The following is an 18,978-nucleotide window of genomic DNA, read 5'->3' as shown; positions in this document are numbered from 1 at the left end:
TATGAATGGAAATGAATCCACACACCCCCCCCTTCTGGATTTTCATTCGTTTTACATTCTTTCTACTTCTCCTGAATTATCTGTAAAGAGAAAAGATACCAAAAGCAGCATAAAACAAGAGGTCCTCTTCTTGGATAGGAGCATTAACCATGCCTACTAATCTAAAGCAAGATTATGACAAAAAACTTGGTAAGTTAGTCAGTTAAATTTCATCATGATTACCGTAGTAAACTCCATATATTATATATAGGTGAAATATATATGAACCCCCAATGGATATATATAGAATTAATTTATTCATTTATTTATGTTGGGCTTCAGGTTTGAAGATGTTAGTATGTCATGTAGAAGAAGAAGAAGAAAAAATTGAACATGTTATTTTAACAAGATGTCAGATTCTCATTCCCATGTTTGGCAGGTACGCACTATATATAATGTCTGCTTCGCGCTCTACTGTGTTTTCCTACCAAATAATAACAGGCAGTCGGGTCAGATATAAGCCGATAAAAAACGAGTAATGCAAAAATGAATAAAGTATTTGACCGGGTCCATATTTAATATAGATAGAAATTGGTTAACCAACGGATAATATAATCACTTTTGAGAAAATTTTTAGTCTCCCAAACTTGAAGAACCTCCAATTTGGGTCTTTGCAAATGTAGAAGTTAAACTCATTATCCATTGATTATCTATTTTTTAAATGGATAATAGGGATCTTATTCATATTTAATCTATTTTTAAAAAGTTCATTTTGCCACCACTAATTGTACTCTTCTTATCTGTGTTCACGAAGATGCACATAACAACTTTTGTCTAGTTAAGATTGAACACCAATATGAAGCAAATAATACAATTGCACTAGAATTGTTTGATATAGATGAGATTTCTTCGCCCTTAATCTAAGATCTCGGTCCGATTCTTGAGAATAACTCCTAATAGGGAACACTCCACTTGAGACTGCTCGATAACACGAATTTTAATCAGTCAGTAACTTATTTTCGAATATCGAATTGTTAAAAAAAAATAATAAATAAAGGAGAGAATTGTTGGCTTGTGTCTATGTTTACTTTGTACTTCTTTACTTAGAAATTATGGAAATCTCTGTGACTATTTTCTTTTTGTTCAATAAGGTTTCCAGTTTTTCTTTACAAAATTCCCAAAAGGAGGATTTAATTTTTGCAAATCTCTTGTGTTACTCCAGATGTACTCCTTAAGACTCTCCGCAATCTGATTGTCTAATTTTCTTTATAATGTTTAATCGAACTTTTGAATTGAAATTTAATGTGAATATAAGCATGTCCAAGAAATACTTATTCTTATTATATTTTTTTGGTACATTTGTTATTTTATTTTGCTGCGAAAGCGTCGCTATAGTCTCTCTCAATTTGTTACACTCTTGTTTTTTGGTTTCTAAATTGGTGTCTAGTATTTGCTTTGAAACCTTACTAGTTCGATTTTGCATAAAACCGTTCCGGGCCACTCTGGGTAAAGCACTTCTTATCAAAAGGATCCTCCCTCTGAGAATAAAAATTTACCCGCATCGAACGTTTAAACTAAACCAATAAATATATAACACATGTCTTTACAATTATTGTGATATCACTAAACTATAATTAAATAATTTCTTCATTATTTAAGTGATGGATTAACTCAAATAGCCACCCACTTAATTAATCTTTTAAACTAAAAATAGCCGGCGGATGTATAACATATGTATAGTTCATTTACAATATGTGTATAACTACGTATATTAATCAATATATAATTTATGTATATCAGTTAGGAAAAGTAAGCTGTGAATCTGGCCGGCTATTTGTGTAACGATCTCTTAAATAATACACCTTCTTTTCTTAAATTATCACTTTACCATGATAAATGATTTAGGATAAATATTTGATGCAGGTAAAGTTTTACTATATTCAAGACTCGAACGTAAAACCTCTTATTATGATGAAATGTTTTTTGCAAGTTCGACTCAGCACAGAATGCAGTTTAAAGAGTATGACATCAATTAAGAAGACACCATCGGAGAATATCGCGTTTTACTATAGATTTTGCCTCAAATATTTTAAATAATATTTAAAAATTATTTTAAATAAGTATTAATTTATCAACTTGAAACATTTTTCAACTTCAAAATATTTTGAAGTTTGAAACATAAGCTTTTGGATTAATTTCATCAACTTTTTGAAATTAAAAAACACTAGATTAGTTTTATTCTTAAAATTATATTTCCTAAAAAAGCAGTAGTAATAAATTGCTTACAACTTTTCTCATATCAAAGTTTAGGAAAATTAAATCTTGAAATGGAAGTCATCATTTATATGAGGAGTAATTTTCAATCAGTTTTACTTTGACTTCACTATTTGACCAAACAGAAAGCAAAACCAAAGAGAAGAAAACAGAGACGCTGCGAAGTAGAACCCTATATTCTTCTGCAAACAAGCTCAGTTCTTCTGTGGTTGAGTGTATGCTCTCTTTCCACTACTTCGTCGTCTTCTTTTTTTCCAATTTTCCTTTCGAGAAACGAACCCGATCCGGAGGTTTTTTGAGCTGGGTGCGGGTCGGGGAGTTTCTATTTGTTATTGCGCGTCTTCTTTATGCAATTACATTGAACAGATTCGACTTTGGTTTTGAGGTTATAATTTGTTGTTATTGCTTTATACTTGAGTAATGCTATTTTTTTTTTCAGGCTGCAATTGGGACAAATGGGAACAGAAGGTGAACAATTGACGGAGCAGGAAACTGCCATTTATGATCGTCAAATTAGGGTTTGGGGTGTTGATGCTCAGAGAAGGTAAATATCAATATGACGCGTCACGAACAGATAGCTGTTTAGCATGTACATCCACTTACTGATTAAAAAAGAAAAAAATATACATCGACTTAAACACATAAATTTGTATACCAGCTTTTTATTTGGAAATAAAGAAAATAAGTAGTAGAACATCTCTATTTATTCGATTTGGATTTCAATCTGTATTATTTGTTGTTTGCTTCAGGCTCAGCAAATCTCATGTATTTGTTAGTGGACTGAAAGGAACTAGTGTTGAGGTAGCTTTTCTACTTTTTGAACTCTTTTTATTGTTAATATATTTTTACTATGGCACAGTGTTTTTCGCAGCAACACTCAACAGAACATATTAATCACTAATTATAGTATTGTCTCTTTGAATTGGGCTATTACATGATAATTCACCAAGCTCATAAATATTACACGTCATGATTATTGGCCCCTTGATATGTTCCTATCGAACATCTGGAGTACCAGTTGCTAAAATTAATTTTGAGTAGCTTCTTGTACTTGTTCTAACTTATTTGTTTGTCTATGTTTTGTTTAATTATTTACCTTTCTTTTCCCAGTTCTGCAAGAATATTGTTTTAGCTGGAGTAGGTAGTTTGACGCTGAATGATGATCGCTTGGTAACAGAAGAACTATTATTAGCTAATTTCTTAATTCCTCCTGATGAAAATGCTTTCCGTGGGAAGTCCGTTGCTGAGCTTTGCTGTGATTCATTGAAGGATTTCAACCCTATGGTTTCTGTTGCTGTAGAGAAAGGTTTTTTTTTTTTTTTGGATGAACTATTAGTTTGCTAGCTTCTGTTGCTGTAGAGAAAGGTTTTTTTTTTTTTTTGGATGAACTATTAGTTTGCTTCTTTCCTCTATCTCATGCAAAATTTTGCATTTTCATTGTTGTTGCTTTATCTGGACATTGCTTCTTATGTCATGCTTGCCTCATCGAATGGAGTCTCAAGTTGAATGCAGGATGAAAGGAACATAGTAAGGTGGGGATTTAAAACGGAAACAAGAAATTATAAATGACTAAGCACAGCATCACAGTTTCACTAGCATCATCTGTCAAAAAGAATGCGGAGGATACTTTGATAAGTATACTCAGTTTCAAGGGAAAAGCTTAGGATGTCTCACAAAAAAAGAATTGGTTTCTTCTTAAAGTTGTTACTTATTTTGCAGAATAAGCATTTGCATTTCTTGATTCGCTGCCGTGGTGCATCAGGAAATTTCCGTGTCACGTGGTGTTGTAAACTTAGGCTCTAGAATCTTTTGACAAACGGCCATAATCACCTGAATCTAAATCAGCTCAATGTCAGCCACAGAAAACTCTCACTTTCTCCCAATTTTGCCTCAGCTGTCTGGTTGTTCATCTAATTGCTTACATTATAATAGTGATTTTCCTTTAAGCTGACCACTGAATGAGGCTGTAATACACCCGTGCATTTTAAGCTGTTAGATAACTCATTCAATAATTGCAAATCCTATAATACAGCAAGCTTGTTATTATGTTATTTTTTAGCTTGACTTCCTGATGTGCTTGTTTTTGACATTTCGTTATGTGTTAAGTAACTTTGTCTATTTAATGTCAAAATCAATTTTTCTGTTTCAAAGCTGTTGGAAATTTCTCATGTGACTTTTATACTATATTTTTCAGGCGCTCTCTTCAATTTTGATGCTGATTTCTTTCAGAAGTTTGATGTTGTTGTTGTTAGCTGTTGCTCCCTTTTGACGAAAGTAAAATTATCCTTCCATTATATGCTGTTTTAACTAATCTTTAATAAAATTATCAGATTCCTTCCTAACTGGTACCTTTCGGGAAATACTGACAATAGTTGTTTTGATTATGTTTCCTTTTGCAGAAATCAGTAAATGCTAAGTGTCACAAGTTGCCAAAGCGTGTTGCATTTTACAGTGTAGAATGCCGAGACTCCTGTGGTGAGATATTTGTTGACTTGCAGAATTACAGCTATTGTAAGGTTATAACCAACTCATTTCTTTGTTTATTTCTCTTTGTTCTGCTGGATTATATCCTTTTCTCTCTTAAATGTAATCTTCCCCCCTAAATGATTAAGGTAGAGTCACTGATCTTTTTTCCCTCTATGTCCACTTGGTCTATGTCTTTTTCATATTAAAAGAAAGTGGACCTCAAGGCCTTCAGTAAATTCTCTGTTACTTTTGCAGAAAAAAAATGAAGAGACGATGGAATGCACATTGCAGTATCCAAGTTTTGAGGTATAACTTCATTGAAGCATAAACTAATAATATTTGTTTTTATTTAGCCATAATAGTATTTTGCTAACTTGTTCCACTGTTAAAGTTATATATATCTTTCTATTTATGATAAATATTTTTAGGTTAAATAAATTTTGAAGTCTTTAGTCAGCAAAAGCATAGTCCAATTGAAAGTCAAAACTGAAACAAATTCTCATTGAGGTCAATCGTAGAAATTTTTTTGACTCAAGTTTATAACATCTATGTGTCTAGCAGAAAATATATCATGACTATCAAAGATTGGAGACATTATAGTAGTTCCAACAAACAAATGATATTTTATTTCGTATCACAAGCTTATAGCATGCACGTTTCACCTTCTGAAGATAGAGCCTGATGTTTGTGTTTTCATTTCTTAAATCACTTTTTACCTTGTCTCAATGCATTTATAAGTACTTGATGGTCAGCTTAAATTTGTATGTGGTATTTGTGTAGCTTGTAAAAGTATATGGCAGCTTTTAATTGTAGACGATTTGCCTAAGTGATTGTCCATATTGTGCAAGTCTATGATTCAGACTAACTAGAATACAAAGCACAGAGATGATCTCCCTACATACCACATCCTTCTGAATGTGTTGTCAATGCCATTGAGGAATCATCAAAACTTGCTTCCTGTGGTTTCTTTTGCACCTGTCTCCCGTCATTGCCTTTTTCTGTACTAGCCATTCCCAGACATCGATTACAGCTTTGGCAATTTGTTTATTACCAGTCTCAGCACGGATATAGTTCACATTTCCAGTTCTAGTTTAAATTCAGACACATTTGGTTGCATCTAGATTTGAAATTCTTTGGGTATTAATCTTCCTAACAATAAACAAGGACAGAAATGCAGTAACTTTTTGAATAAAATTTACATGCAATTCTGAAGTCATAATATTGTCGAAAGGTACTGACAAATACCTAAATTACCTTACACTATAATATTTTCTACACAATGAAGAATCCTTTTCGAACCCCGTTAACAACAAAATGTGCACTAAAGAATCCCTTTCATATCCCGTTAACAAAAATATCGAATGAAAAGCTTGACTTCATCATTACTCGTTTTTTAAGTCCATAGGGTTTCCTTATTTCCTATGTTGCTGAGTATTGCCACAATTGCCCTAAGATTAATATTTGCAGGAAGCCATTGCAGTCCCCTGGAGATCTCTACCCAAGAGGATGTCAAAGCTATACTTTGCAATGAGAGGTAATTGTATTGCTCTGTTTCTTGTAAATTCTTATGCAGCTATTGTGATGGGTTGTCTAATACAGCGACTTCTTATCTGAGATTTGCTAAATGTCACTTGGTATTCAGCATTCCATAAAGGAGAGTTATCTGAGTCAGAACTATGATGATTTGCTTAATTTCTGAAAACTTTTGCTTGTCCATAGATCAGAAATACAGAAAGTAAGGACCAATCATATACATCTGAGAAGTGGGCCTATAGGAAATGTTAATCTCCAGCATGCAGTAATGTTAGCATAATCGTGTCCCCCCTCCCTTACTCCCGCCTCTGGGAAATACATATAGAAAACGTTTATCTCCAGCAGGCAGTATTCTCATCCAGGACTTGTCAGAAAAGAGGACTTGCACGTGCTATTCAAATACTATGTTGTTAATTATAATTGACAAGCATGAATATTTTTGAGAAACTTGACTGGGTACTGTCCGAAATTTATGACTTTGTGTACTTGACTTCTTTCTCGCCGTATACTATTTATGCTTTTTCTAAAATGTCTTTTAGTTGTAGTGAATGTTGTTGACTAATAGCAGTTGCCGGTCATAATCCAAATTTTGGCAGCCTGAACGTGTAATATATCAATGACGATCTTATTGTTAGTGATCTGAATAGTAATAATGGTGACAAATTGATAACACGTTCTTCTGATATATAGCTTGAGCGGAAGAATAATTTATTTATGTGGCTTGTCACCTGACTCCTTGACCACTAACTCTGTTGCAGTTATAGAAAGGTTTGAAGAGCTTGAGGGCCGGAATCCTGGAGAAACTTCTGCTGATGACCTTCAAAATGTTCAGAAGTTGAGAAAGGAACTCTGTGAGGCACATGTATATCCCCGGAATCTGATATGCTCTTGTATATAAGTTTCATACCTTTCCTCTAGGTTGCTAACCTATATTTCCTCTTGATTACAGTGCTTAAACGAATCTCAGATCCCAGATTCTCTTCTGCAAAGATTGATAGCAAGTAGAAGCGAATTTCCTCCTGTCTGTGCAATCATGGGAGGAATTCTTGGACAGGTAATTATGCCACTGTTGTGTTGACTAAAACTTTTGGACTTCTTTACTAATGTGTTGTAATTCTCTTCCTTTGCAGGAGGTGATAAAAGCAATATCTGGCAAAGGAGATCCTCTTAAGAACTTTTTCTTCTTTGATGCCATGGATGGTAAAGGGATAATAGAAGATATATCGAATGTCAACAGCTGAGGATGGTCTGACTTAATGATAGAAACCGTCTTTTAAGGAAAGCTGACCTTTCTGGGGTATCTTTTAGGTAAACCATATGACTAATTACAGCTAAACCTGTGGACATTCATTCAACTTAGAGTTCTGATTAGCAAAATTTATGATGTTTTTGACACTTGATACCATCAGTTGAGGGTTCGCGTTGGCTAATATTCTGAAACATGCGGATATTGTCTCATTTTCAGTTGTCACTATTCTCTCGAGATCTCTAGGCATGCCAAGTTACTCTCCTCATGCTGCCTTCATGGCCTAAGTTGTTCTGAACTGCATGTTTTTTATACCAATCTTTTACTCAAACCCTTCTAATTATTAGTTGTACATGATCTCTTCTGCCAGTCATTGATTTGAGAATCACCAAAAGGAAAATAAAAAGAAAATGGTTCGACAAATTTGACATAATTTTATATTAGCATCTTGGAATGAGACATGTTATAACATCACCATTATGTATATTCTTAATAAACGACTTATTCAGCATACTCAAGTTTCCACCGAGTAAAGTTGACTGTTGCAATTTATGTCGAAGAGTAATTTTTCTGATGATATTGTTGGAAGTTCCAAGTTTTAAAATATGCTATTACTAGTTTTGAAAGCGATGTTATTAGAGAGAGAAACAAACTATTGGCTTGCCGAAGTGTCAAATTTTACACGAGAGAAAAGACTACAAAAACAGAAGAATTTTAAAATGCTGAAGGAGAGATCTACGAGAGAAAAGAATACTGGAACAGATAATTTAACAGTAAAAGTAATCCAAAAATGAAACTGCTACAGAATGGACAGCCGACGAATAAATGTTGAAACTTGGTAGCGTTACCGGTGCCCTTTGGTTTGTAGCATCGTTTACAACAACCACAAATCCTAGAGTGGGTCGGGGAAGGGTAATGCATATGCGGACCTTACCAATGTCTTGTGAAGATAGAGAGGTTTTAATACTACTACCTACTGGTATGGCATAGGAATACATTCGACTAGTCACTAATGTTTTACCGTGATTTTCGACGTCCACACCTTTATCGTTAAATAATGATCATGTTATGACGGAGAACGAAACCGGAAATCCATAGTTAATGTAAACCTCGTTTGCAAAATTATAGTATCTAATCCAGAGGCGGAGCCAGGATTTAAAACTTATGGGTTCAGAATTCAAGTTCTTTTAAGTTACTGGGTTCTAACTTAATAATTTATGCATATTCAATGAATTTCTTAAGACAAATATAAGGTTTTGACCAAAGCTACTGGGTTCGGCCGAACCCATAGCCAAAAGGCCGGCTCCGCCCCTGATCTAATCAGTGGCGGATCCAAAATTTTACGCAAGCGGTTCAACTTAAAACGACCTTAACCAACGATAGGGGTTGTACTGATAAGCGGGATTTGTGGCGCTTTTTTTTGTTTGGGTTCATAAGGATATCTTAAAAAAATGAATAATTAAATAATAAACAAAAGAGGTCCGAATTCTGTTCTTCTTTAAAAAAAAAAAAACAAATAGGGCACAAAACTTAAAACATTTAACAAAAACCAATTACTTTAACTAAAAATGTTAACAGTTACTTAGTTTTATATTTTTATTTAAACTTTAAAAAAATATTCTATTTACTCAATTTAGATTTTAGAGTTTTATTAAACTCTAATAAATTAAAAATAACAAAGTTATTAATTTAGAAAAATAATAGGACAACAGAAAATAAAGAGTTATAACTTAAAATAAACTAGTAACTATAAGAGAAGATAGCTTATAAAGTGAACTAACAATTTAATTGTAATAAAAATAAACAATTTAAGATAACCTAGTTTAATATGAACTAACACATTACAAATAATTTCAAGATATGCACTTGCATATTTTAGCAAAAAATACTGTAAGATTTCATCTATTGAAGTTAAATAGACCGGAGATTAATTCTTATTGGATTTCATTAGAGGATCATATAGAAAATAAAATAGAGATAAAAGAAAATAAAAGCACACTTAAGGGAATAAAGTAGCTGGCTATTCGTTTAAAAAAAGAATTACCTAACAATGCAAGCTATTTATTAGGCCCTTTGGCATTAAAGGGACATGCACGTGCACTTAATATGCACACAGGAACAAAACTAAAAACGCTACCATTAGGTTTCGAACTCGAGACACTTTAGTTAACCTCGAACCCGCTAGACCACTTTTTCAACTGGATGGACTTATATAAAATGGGTTCATATATTCTCATTTTACAGAATTTAACTTATGTAAAATATCAAAATTTTCAAGGAAGCGGATTCATTTGAACCCTTTTGACCTTATGTGGGTCCGCCCCTGTATCTAATATGTTTTATAAATGGTTTGACGGAGGGCAAATCAGGCAAATCATAGATCTACTATGGTACGTTTTTACTTCTTTTTTTTTAATGTTATTTCCGGTTAAGAGCGCTTGAATCACTCCAAGAGAAACCAACAAGAAAAAGTTGAATGCAAATAGGAACCTCCAACCTACGAAGCTGACTTAAGAGAATGCACGAAAACCTGATTAGTAGCATTTATTCAAGCTTTCTTCGAATCAGACTCAAATCAATGTTGAATACAAGAAGAATGTGTGTAATTTACTGTCCAGAATGCCTTAAAATTTAACACGACTTCATTGTCTGTAACATATCAACGGTTATTAACATTTTAAGCAGCAAAAAAGGATTATGATTAAATATTTGTTATTACATCCTAAGAAGTAAGAAGCATATATAATGAATCACTGGATGAAGCTTTATTTTTCTTTTTCCCTGCTACGTTTCCAAAATGTGAAGTTGGTGAAGTGCGAATATGGGACATTAGGATGCATATCGATTTGTTCGGTAATAATCAATAAGTTTAATACCAATTTTTACGTGCTAATAGTTTATGCTTAAAAAAGATATAAGTTGTTTCTGTGCGTATGACATAAACAAGTTGTATTAAATAACAGTTTTAGACAACCAAATACCAAAAAACAAAATTACAAAAAAATTTAACAAATGTTATACTCCATACAAAATAGTCTTAGGGTATCATAATCATTTTCTGTGCCCCAACTTAGACACTACAAACAATGTTAATTGATACATTTAACTTTACTACACTAGAACATAAAAAACTTATCCAACTAAAAAGTTCTCTTCACATCCTAAATTACGAGGTGTTATTGTTCCATGATATGCTAAGAATCATACTCCTATATAGTTTCTTGAAAAGGAAAAATTTAATTGTTATGGTACAAGAACAATTTTCCTCATATTTCATGTTACTTTTAAGCTACAAATTTCATATCAGAATGCCAGACTAAGTTTACGTACCATTATAATCCATACAATCTCAAATGTTATCCCAATAATATCATCTACAATATGAACATCAAACTACATTAACAACATACCCAGTGATATCCCACAAGTGGGGTCTGCTGAGGGTAGTGTATAGACAGACCTTACCCCTACATTGCGAAGGTGGATAAGTTGTTTCCGATAGACTCTTGGCTCAAGGAAATCATAATCACAGCAGTCATGAAAAAGAAATATGGTAGTATAGAAGCCATGGAAAAAGAAACAGTAACAACAACAAGAAAATAAGATAACCGAAATAAAAAATAATAGGCGGTGATAGAAATCAAAAAATAAGAAAATACAGAAGTGATACTAATATTAGTGGTACGGGAAAAGAAAAACTACTGAAAATTATTTGTCCAATATTTGAAGAAAAAATGACAAGAAGGTAAAACCCCATTGACATATTGAAATATTCTTTGTTCTATTAGAGATTAGAGACAATATATGTAAACAAAACATTATCTTTTTACTTGATCAGGATCAGCATAAGCTTCACCATTTTTGTCAAAGAAATGGAAAGAAAAGATAACAAAAAGGGTAGAAGAGGCTAAGATGATATTGGCACGGCTCAATCAAATTAAATGACACAAAATGTTTGGGGAATTTGATTTGATTGAGTCATTCCAACATCATTCTACAAGCTTTACATATGCTGCTAAATACAAAGAGAAAAATAAAAAAGAATAAGAGATTTTTAATTTACCTTTCCACTTCATATGTTGTAGATCATCAAAAACTAAGAGCTTGTTGTTGCAATATTTCTAATAGCCGGCATGTTTATGGTAGAAAATGATGGAACCCTAATTTAGAGAGGAGAAAAGGGAATAACTAATAAGAAAGAAAAATAGTATTATTGGAATTTATAGTAAAAAAAACATAAGATTAAGTCAAATGAGCTTTCCACGACATACGTAGTGGTTGATGATAAACACCTAAAATGTCACAAAAATAGGTTCCCTCTCCCTCAATTATATTTCTGTTTGCATTTACAAAGATTGCTTTTTAATCATTTGTCAACTTGTTGCTAACCTAACCTAATTTTCATTTATAAATGTGCTTTTTCATAGTTGTCAATACGCCATCACCATTATGTCATTATAATAGATCGTATATTTTGCTTAAATATGTATTTTTTTCTCTCCCTAAATTCTGTATAACCACACTCACAAATATGGTTTAAACAGTGGTGGAATCACGTTTTCGAATAAAGGAAAAGGAATATGACTAATCTCTTATTCTATTTTACCTTAGATTTTACCCCCAAAAAACAATTGTGGTGAAATTAAAAAATAACCAGATTTACAAGTGATAATTGAAAAATACCCACAGTTTCAAAAGTAATCGAAATTTAGCCACTTTTCATGTAAAGATAAATCTGAACGAAAACACTGTTCAAAATCCGGAAAATATTCTAGCATAATATACTGGAGTTCGAATTTTTTACATGTGAACTTTCAGCATAATATACTGGTCCAGCATAATATGCTGGAAGTTCATATACGGGTGCTCCAATCTCTAGTATATTATACTGGAACTTTCCGTGTTGCAGCAAAATAGTGGCTATTTTTTAATGACTTTGCAAACGCTGACTATTTTTCAATTACCAGTCCGAAAACTGACTAGCCCGTTCTATTTTTACCATATTCTCTCTACTTTAGCCTTATCTGTAGACTTGTTCAATTGTTGCATATAAAATGGAATTCAATCACCAACATTGATATAAAATATTATCGTATCCCTTGTACAATGCTATTGAAAATGTAGACTTTAAGATAACCAAACAAGGATCACATTGGATCTGGTAGTGTTCGTTGGCTGTACATAACAACTCAACAAGAAATGTGGAAGCAAATTGTTTAATTGCTTCACAATTATTAGTTCGTACGACCTATTATACTAGCAAGAATATCTAGTTGATGGCCTGTTCTATATATAATCATTGGAATTCTTTTTCTGATTGGTGATTATATGGGCTAAAAAGACATAGAGAAACTAATGATTCCCTAACCTTTTAAACAAAAAAATAAGAATAAATATGCTCACCTAATTCTTTTGTCCCTTTCTGTGCAGAACTCGTATCCACCTGCAACAAATGTGGCCCAAAGAAATTAATTGGAAAAGATGGTATTTGACCCTTGCACATTCACAAGCGTTTTTTCTATGGTCTTGAACTTGGAATAAAAGGCACATTGCCTCTGCCGGCTTCCATCTGATGATCACTTAATTATTTTAGTAATCCTACTACTGTAAAAAATATAGTAATGTTAGAGGAGTTGGGTGAAATTTGTGAATTAGATCGTGCTAATTTAAAATCCGATGATGTTAATTTGCTAGCATTTCGTCAAAAAGTAATGCCTAGTAACACTTCGAGACAAATCTTAAGCATCATCAGTAGAGAAAAAATGACCATTCACACAAGTAGATCAATACAAGATACCCGAAAAATAGATTTCGACTTGTAAAAATCATATATTACTACATTTCATATTCCTTCCCCTCCAAATTTGGAGAACAATCGACAGATTGAACTTCTTATGCTTACACGCAAAACCACAATGCTCACGACTCGCTCATGAGGCCATTCAAGGTCCGATGCTATTACCAGAGCAGCCCAGAGGACTTTACACACTGATGTGGCTATAGCTCTTCATCTAATTTGGTACAGGAAAAGTCAAAGCATATACAGGCTTCTGGAAAGCATAACATGTATTGATGACCAAATACATCCGAGTGTCAGAAGAAAATCCTTGAACAGAGAACAAACATTCACTTATCGGATTGTAGAATCACATGAAAAACAAGAGACTCTTAAGTTTCACTTAAAGAGTCTTACAATTTTCTTATTTCTCCGAAGAAAACCTCCCAACAAGCACAATCAATCAAACAAAAATTCTAAATTGAAATTCCAAAAGACTTCTTAAGCTTCTCAACTTCCAAATATACGGTGGAGTAAGGCAGAAATTCTGAGTGGTGAGCATTGGCCAGATCATTTATTGCAGTAGAAAGCCTTGGTATCTCTTTTATCTCTTCATGGGTCAAGGTCCTGACAAACCTTGCGGGATTCCCTGCCCAGAGTTCACCACTTGGAATCCTCCTCCCAGGTGGGAGCACCGACCCAGCTTCAAGAATAGAGTTAGTCTCCACCAATGAACCTTCCATAAGGATAGAGTGCTGGCCAATAATGCATTCAGGCTCAATTGTGCAGGATCGCAACAGACTGTATGCACCAACTGTAACATACCTGTCTACTAATGTTTCTGCTGGCAGCCCTGTTAAACGAACAGCAAAAATTGAAGTGTCACATACAAGTATTTTCCAAAGAAAATGCACCTTGATCGGCTAGGAACAGATAAAGATAGATAATATATCATTCTGCTTAGCTGCAAATCTTAGTTGGACTAGGAAAAAGAAATCAACCTACTTGAGGATAGGACTGATAGAGGTTTGGTCACCTCAGAATGCTCCAAGAAATACCTAGTAAAGGACTTCTCTCGACACTCTAATCATATGGATTCTCTAGGTCACTGAATATCATCTGAAGATCATTCTTCCTATCCCTAAATATTTTCATCAAACTTCATAGCAAATCCATAACCTCTTTGATAACTTACCAGGCATAAACTAAAATTGGTCCTTTAAAGTGTTAAATCAATTCTAAACCACATAACATTAAGAACGTGATAACTGTTTCAAGTTTTAAATAACGTAGCAGTTGTATAAGAACATAATCAGCAAAATCCCAAGAAAATTTGGATCTGCCTTCAAGGGGAAGACCAAAGTCCGAACTTCAATACTGCATTCTTTCAGATATTATTTAAGTTGCTAACAGAAAATGTGATACGTCATTCAAACACACTGTTGTTGCTGTCATTTCTTTATAATTCTTTGGGTAGTTTTGTCATTTCAATGTTACAGTGAGAGGCAGCAGTCATTTTCTTCAGTTTTATTCTATAGTAGGATGAACTATGCAGCAGTGCCAAGATTTCAGTGGTTACTCATTACATCAACCAGCAGCATAAAACATGAATATGAGAGGCATGTCTGCATAAGTTATGTTACCCCCTGTGAGGATACAGCATCCCACAGCCCCCACCCACCTACCACATAATAAACTGAATTGCGTATGCCAAAAATCGGATTCTTCTTCTTTTATGTTTTTTTAATAGAAAAACAATAATCACCGATAAAAAACTAGAAAAACAATAATCTTTACCTAGAATTTGAATCAGACGTCCCTATATTTTATAATTTGTTATTTAAATTCTCCTTCCTCCAAGCCACTACAATCTCCTTCATGGCTACCTCTTATTTTTTCTAGCAAAGAGCCTTAGACCCTCTTTACCTCATAGTCATACTTTTTCCTCCTACCAAAGAGTCTTAGGTCGTCTTTCTCTTCCCTTTGCAGTTTGCAACTCACCATATGGGATCTTTCCCCATGGAATTGCTCAGTCTTTATTTCTCTTTCTTCTCAGCTTGACTATTACTTGTTTCTTCATAATTATATGTTTGAGATTTACATTTCTTTATATTTTTGACCAACTAGACAGGATTACAGATTAGTTACTGTCATCACATTCACATTAGGTTCAGTATTTGTCATCAGTCTTTTTAGTCTGGCTATACACTTCTAAGTACACTTTTTTTTGGGTAAGGAACACTTCTATGTAAACATAAAGATAAGCGTGAGATTTACATAAGCTCTATTTTTGGAGAACTCTAATTTACCTTACAAGATAAAATAATTACTAGTATTGGAATGAAACGAGCTCAATTAGAACAGAATGGATGTAGAGAGTTCATCAACCAACCCAAATAGTTTGGACTTTGGACTTGAGATGCAATTGATTGATTAATTTCTTTTTCTTTTAGAATGATGATGGTGTCCATACCAGCTTACGCCCACCTCGACCGTTTCACCGGGTACCTGCTACTTCCCACCAGCGCAAGTACCGGGTAACTTTGTCCCGGTAATGTTTAGGTAGATAGGAAGAAATCATCGGGTACTTTTTGCGCCCACTGTGATTTGAACCTAAGAAGGCTATTCATTGCTTGCTTAATTATTATTTCTTCTTTTTAGAGAACAGTGGATTCAGTTAGAAGAGATAAAACGTCATGGAAGGATTAAATTCATAAGCAAATACTAAGAAAATGTATTTGTTTGTTACCCAAATAAAAAAGAAGTATTTTATCGAAAGGCAAATCTGTCTGCTTGTGGATTGAAACATAGTCGCTAGACAAAGTCCTGAAAAGAGAGAGGTTACAATGTTTCAGGCAGCAGGTGGCTATAGGTATAGCATGCTAAAACCTGAATCAAAGTTTATGTAATTAACCATTTTGACTTCCACAATTCTTAGGTCAGATCTATTCGAGGTCTTTCTAAAGTTTCCATAACCCCTTCACAAATTCTACAAATCCCTCATATTGAAGCCCATGAGCAGGCAACTGAGACTTAATAAGCAAATTAAAATCAACTACTGCCAAGGTAAAAATATATTAGTGATCCACCCAAGGGTGTGACCTAGTGGTCAATGAAGTGGGTTGAGAATCTTGAGGTCTCAGGTTCAAATTTCAACAGAGGCAAAAGCACTAGGTGATTTCTTCCAATCCGTCCAAGCCTTGGGGATACCTGATGGGAGGTGGCAGATATCCTGTGGAATTAGTCGAGGTGCGCGTAAGCTTGTCCAGACACCACTAATATATATGCTTACTGTTTTGGCATAACATTTAGAGAAACATTTTTATAGGTGTAAACAAAAAAATCCTAATTTCCAACCATATTTTTTGTCAAAATAACTTATCATTGTAGAATATATATGACAAACACGCTTTCGAGAGCATTTACCGTCCCACATTTTAGATCGTGTTCCTGCTTAAACACTGAACTTCGCTTACTTCTGTATATGTATTCATAATGACTCACTTCCCGCTAGTAATATGCTGATCTTGTGAAAAGCAACAAGCAATCAATAGTTCTTAATGATAGTTTCCTTATTTTCCTGAGGATTTTTCTATTCAACATTGTAAATCACTAAGAAAGTTGTGTTCTCATTCAAAGTCAAGGCCCGCTTGATTCTGAGAGTCGAAGTGAGGCAAAGTGAGATTAAACTGCTATTAGGGCTGAAGCGATAACAACAGAGCAAGACATGTGCACTTCTGTGTTATCTAGCACTTGCATCAGAAGCAAAAAGAAATAAAAAATCCGACTAAATATTACCAAAACTAGGGCTTCAAAACCGGCCTCTCCTACTCCTCTTCTTAGTTATTTGAAGTTGCATTTTCTCTAGAACTTTACTGCGATGACCTTATCCTCCAGCACATAAATGGCATCCCACTAGAGCACGTCTTCAATTTTCTAGAGCATCGAAGTTACATTTCCTGTAACGACCTTCTTCCCCTAATCCTCCTTCATTTTGGAAACCACTTCACTTCAATAACGTGTACATTTTGCTTCTCACTTCTTGCTTAGAGCCCCGAACCCTTGAAAATTTTCAGTTTCACTTCAAAACATTGGATATAGGGGCTTATGTTGTCTTGCTGCAATTAGCATACTTTGGGATCTACAGTATACTTTTTGTGCATTAGAAATATCAGTTGCACCGCGTTGTCTGGTCAGTTTTATTTCAGGGAAGTTCCCCTCTTTTGTGGAAAAGACAAGATAGATAAAGAGTGCAACACTTGTCCCTAATTGAACCAACTACCAAAACTATGATTCAATTGTTCACTTGACTTACAAGCTTTCTATGTTTTGGAAAGCTTCCGACAGGATGGACTGCTTCGATTGTAAGGTCCTAATCAATGAACATTCAACAAGGTTTCCAGATTCCATAAGTTCACGTAGACATTTGACTTTAGAACATGAAACATCATTCAGACTCAAAGGCAACATTCCTCACTAAGTTCCAAAATCCTTCTAAATACAATTTGTTCTCAGCAACATAGTTAAAGTACCTTTACACACTACTAATTTTCTCGCAAAACATGTAACTCAACTATCAATATCCAACAGATTAACTTCACCTAAGCAATGAAATACTGAAATTCCGTAAAATAAACAAAATTTCAAATAAATTGGAAATAAGACATCAATTTAATCAGCATAATAAGCTCATTGTGATGAAATATAAACTCAAATCTTATCGACAAATAGCGTAAATTTACCTGTAGGAGAAGACCAAGCAGCGTGAACCACACACTTTTCCTGAATGCTAGAGCAGAACCCTATTGTAATCTTATTGAGATCTCCTCGAAGGACGGCGCCGTTCCAAACGGACGCGCCGTCGTATACTGTCACCTGACCAGCAAGGACCACATTCGGTGCCACGTAGGCATCGACGGCGACTTTCGGGGCCCACTGGCCAAGTGGAATGATCTTCCTCTGTCCTCTGTAGTCCCACTTCACTCGATCCGGAGATTCCTTTATTGCCGCCTGAGCCTCCGTCGCCAGCGAGCGGCGGATGAGATTGTGATTCTGGTGGCAGCGGAGGTGGCCGGAGAGAATTGTTACTATGACTCTTCTCGATAACCTACCTAGTGTCGCCATTTCAGATTTTGGAGCAGCTTCTGTGTGTGTGAGACTTGAGAGAAAGGGATTTTGCGAGCTCGAGAATGGATGAGAAATGAAATGAAGCAATAGGGTCGTGGACTTGGAGGTGATTTTCGTTTTCTTTTGGGGGACTTAGAGGAAAAGCGTGAAATAGAAATTGGAGTTCAGAAAGAAAGAATATTTCCATTTAGGCTCAAAAAGTTTCTGATAGTTGTATGAGCTCCTTTAAAGGTTCATAATTACATTATAGGTGCCTTTATTTATTTCTTGTGCGCATTCAATTTTATCTATAATTTCATAATTTTCATTACTATACACGATGGAGTGTCAAATGGGCGGGCTGGATTGATTTTAAGCGAGTCAAAATTGCTGAGTCAATAAATGATCCGTCCAAAAGTAACTTGAGTTGAGATTGATTGGGTTAAGTTGGGCTAAAAATTAGGTCATTGTCCAACTCGCGCAACTCTTAACAAGCTTTAATTAATATGTATTATTTTTTAATTAATTATTTAATTATCAAATAAGACTTTGGTCATATATAATATATTAAACAAAAGAAATAATTTTTAAGATATTT

At 34.3% G+C, this 18,978-nt stretch overlaps 2 protein-coding genes across 3 annotated transcripts; one reads left to right on the top strand and one right to left on the bottom strand.

Annotated features, from left to right (window-relative positions):
* The first annotated feature begins 2,332 nt into the window (after nt 1–2,332).
* On the top strand, nt 2,333–7,682 carry LOC107832306 (SUMO-activating enzyme subunit 1B-1-like). 2 transcript variants are annotated; one of them, XM_016660121.2, is made up of 11 exons: nt 2,333–2,468; nt 2,693–2,797; nt 3,003–3,054; nt 3,364–3,559; nt 4,448–4,527; nt 4,653–4,769; nt 4,975–5,025; nt 6,187–6,253; nt 7,011–7,114; nt 7,202–7,306; nt 7,383–7,682. In XM_016660121.2, exons 2-11 carry the CDS (start codon nt 2,709–2,711, stop codon nt 7,491–7,493), a joined length of 972 nt encoding a protein of 323 aa, XP_016515607.1. In that variant the 5' UTR covers nt 2,333–2,468; nt 2,693–2,708; the 3' UTR covers nt 7,494–7,682. The 2 variants fall into 2 exon arrangements, with proteins under 2 accessions (XP_016515607.1, XP_016515608.1); XM_016660122.2 differs by having other exon boundaries at nt 2,451–2,557.
* A 5,864-nt stretch (nt 7,683–13,546) lies between these two features.
* On the bottom strand, nt 13,547–18,521 carry LOC107832307 (gamma carbonic anhydrase-like 2, mitochondrial). Its single transcript, XM_016660123.2, has 2 exons — nt 18,017–18,521; nt 13,547–14,127 (listed from the first exon to the last, which is right to left on the bottom strand). Exons 1-2 carry the CDS (start codon nt 18,396–18,398, stop codon nt 13,751–13,753), a joined length of 759 nt encoding a protein of 252 aa, XP_016515609.2. The 5' UTR covers nt 18,399–18,521; the 3' UTR covers nt 13,547–13,750.
* Nucleotides 18,522–18,978: the final 457 nt, after the last annotated feature.

The sequence above is a fragment of the Nicotiana tabacum genome, chromosome 4 (assembly GCF_000715075.1).
Source record: "Nicotiana tabacum cultivar K326 chromosome 4, ASM71507v2, whole genome shotgun sequence".
Lineage (NCBI taxonomy): Eukaryota > Viridiplantae > Streptophyta > Magnoliopsida > Solanales > Solanaceae > Nicotiana > Nicotiana tabacum.
Note: the sequence above shows the minus strand (reverse complement) of the source record. Positions and strands in the feature narration are given on the sequence as shown.

Excerpts from the sequence above, each read along its gene's own strand:
- LOC107832306 (XM_016660121.2), top strand. The coding sequence starts at position 2,709 with ATGGGAACAGAAGGTGAACAATTGACGGAGCAGGAAACTGCCATTTAT. Across the intron at positions 3,055-3,363 it reads TGAAAGGAACTAGTGTTGAG|TTCTGCAAGAATATTGTTTT; the intron begins GTAGCTTTTCTA and ends TTCTTTTCCCAG. Across the intron at positions 3,560-4,447 it reads TTCTGTTGCTGTAGAGAAAG|GCGCTCTCTTCAATTTTGAT; the intron begins GTTTTTTTTTTT and ends TATATTTTTCAG.
- LOC107832307 (XM_016660123.2), bottom strand. The coding sequence starts at position 18,398 with ATGGCGACACTAGGTAGGTTATCGAGAAGAGTCATAGTAACAATTCTC. Across the intron at positions 14,128-18,016 it reads TGCTTGGTCTTCTCCTACAG|GGCTGCCAGCAGAAACATTA; the intron begins GTAAATTTACGC and ends TTCGTTTAACAG.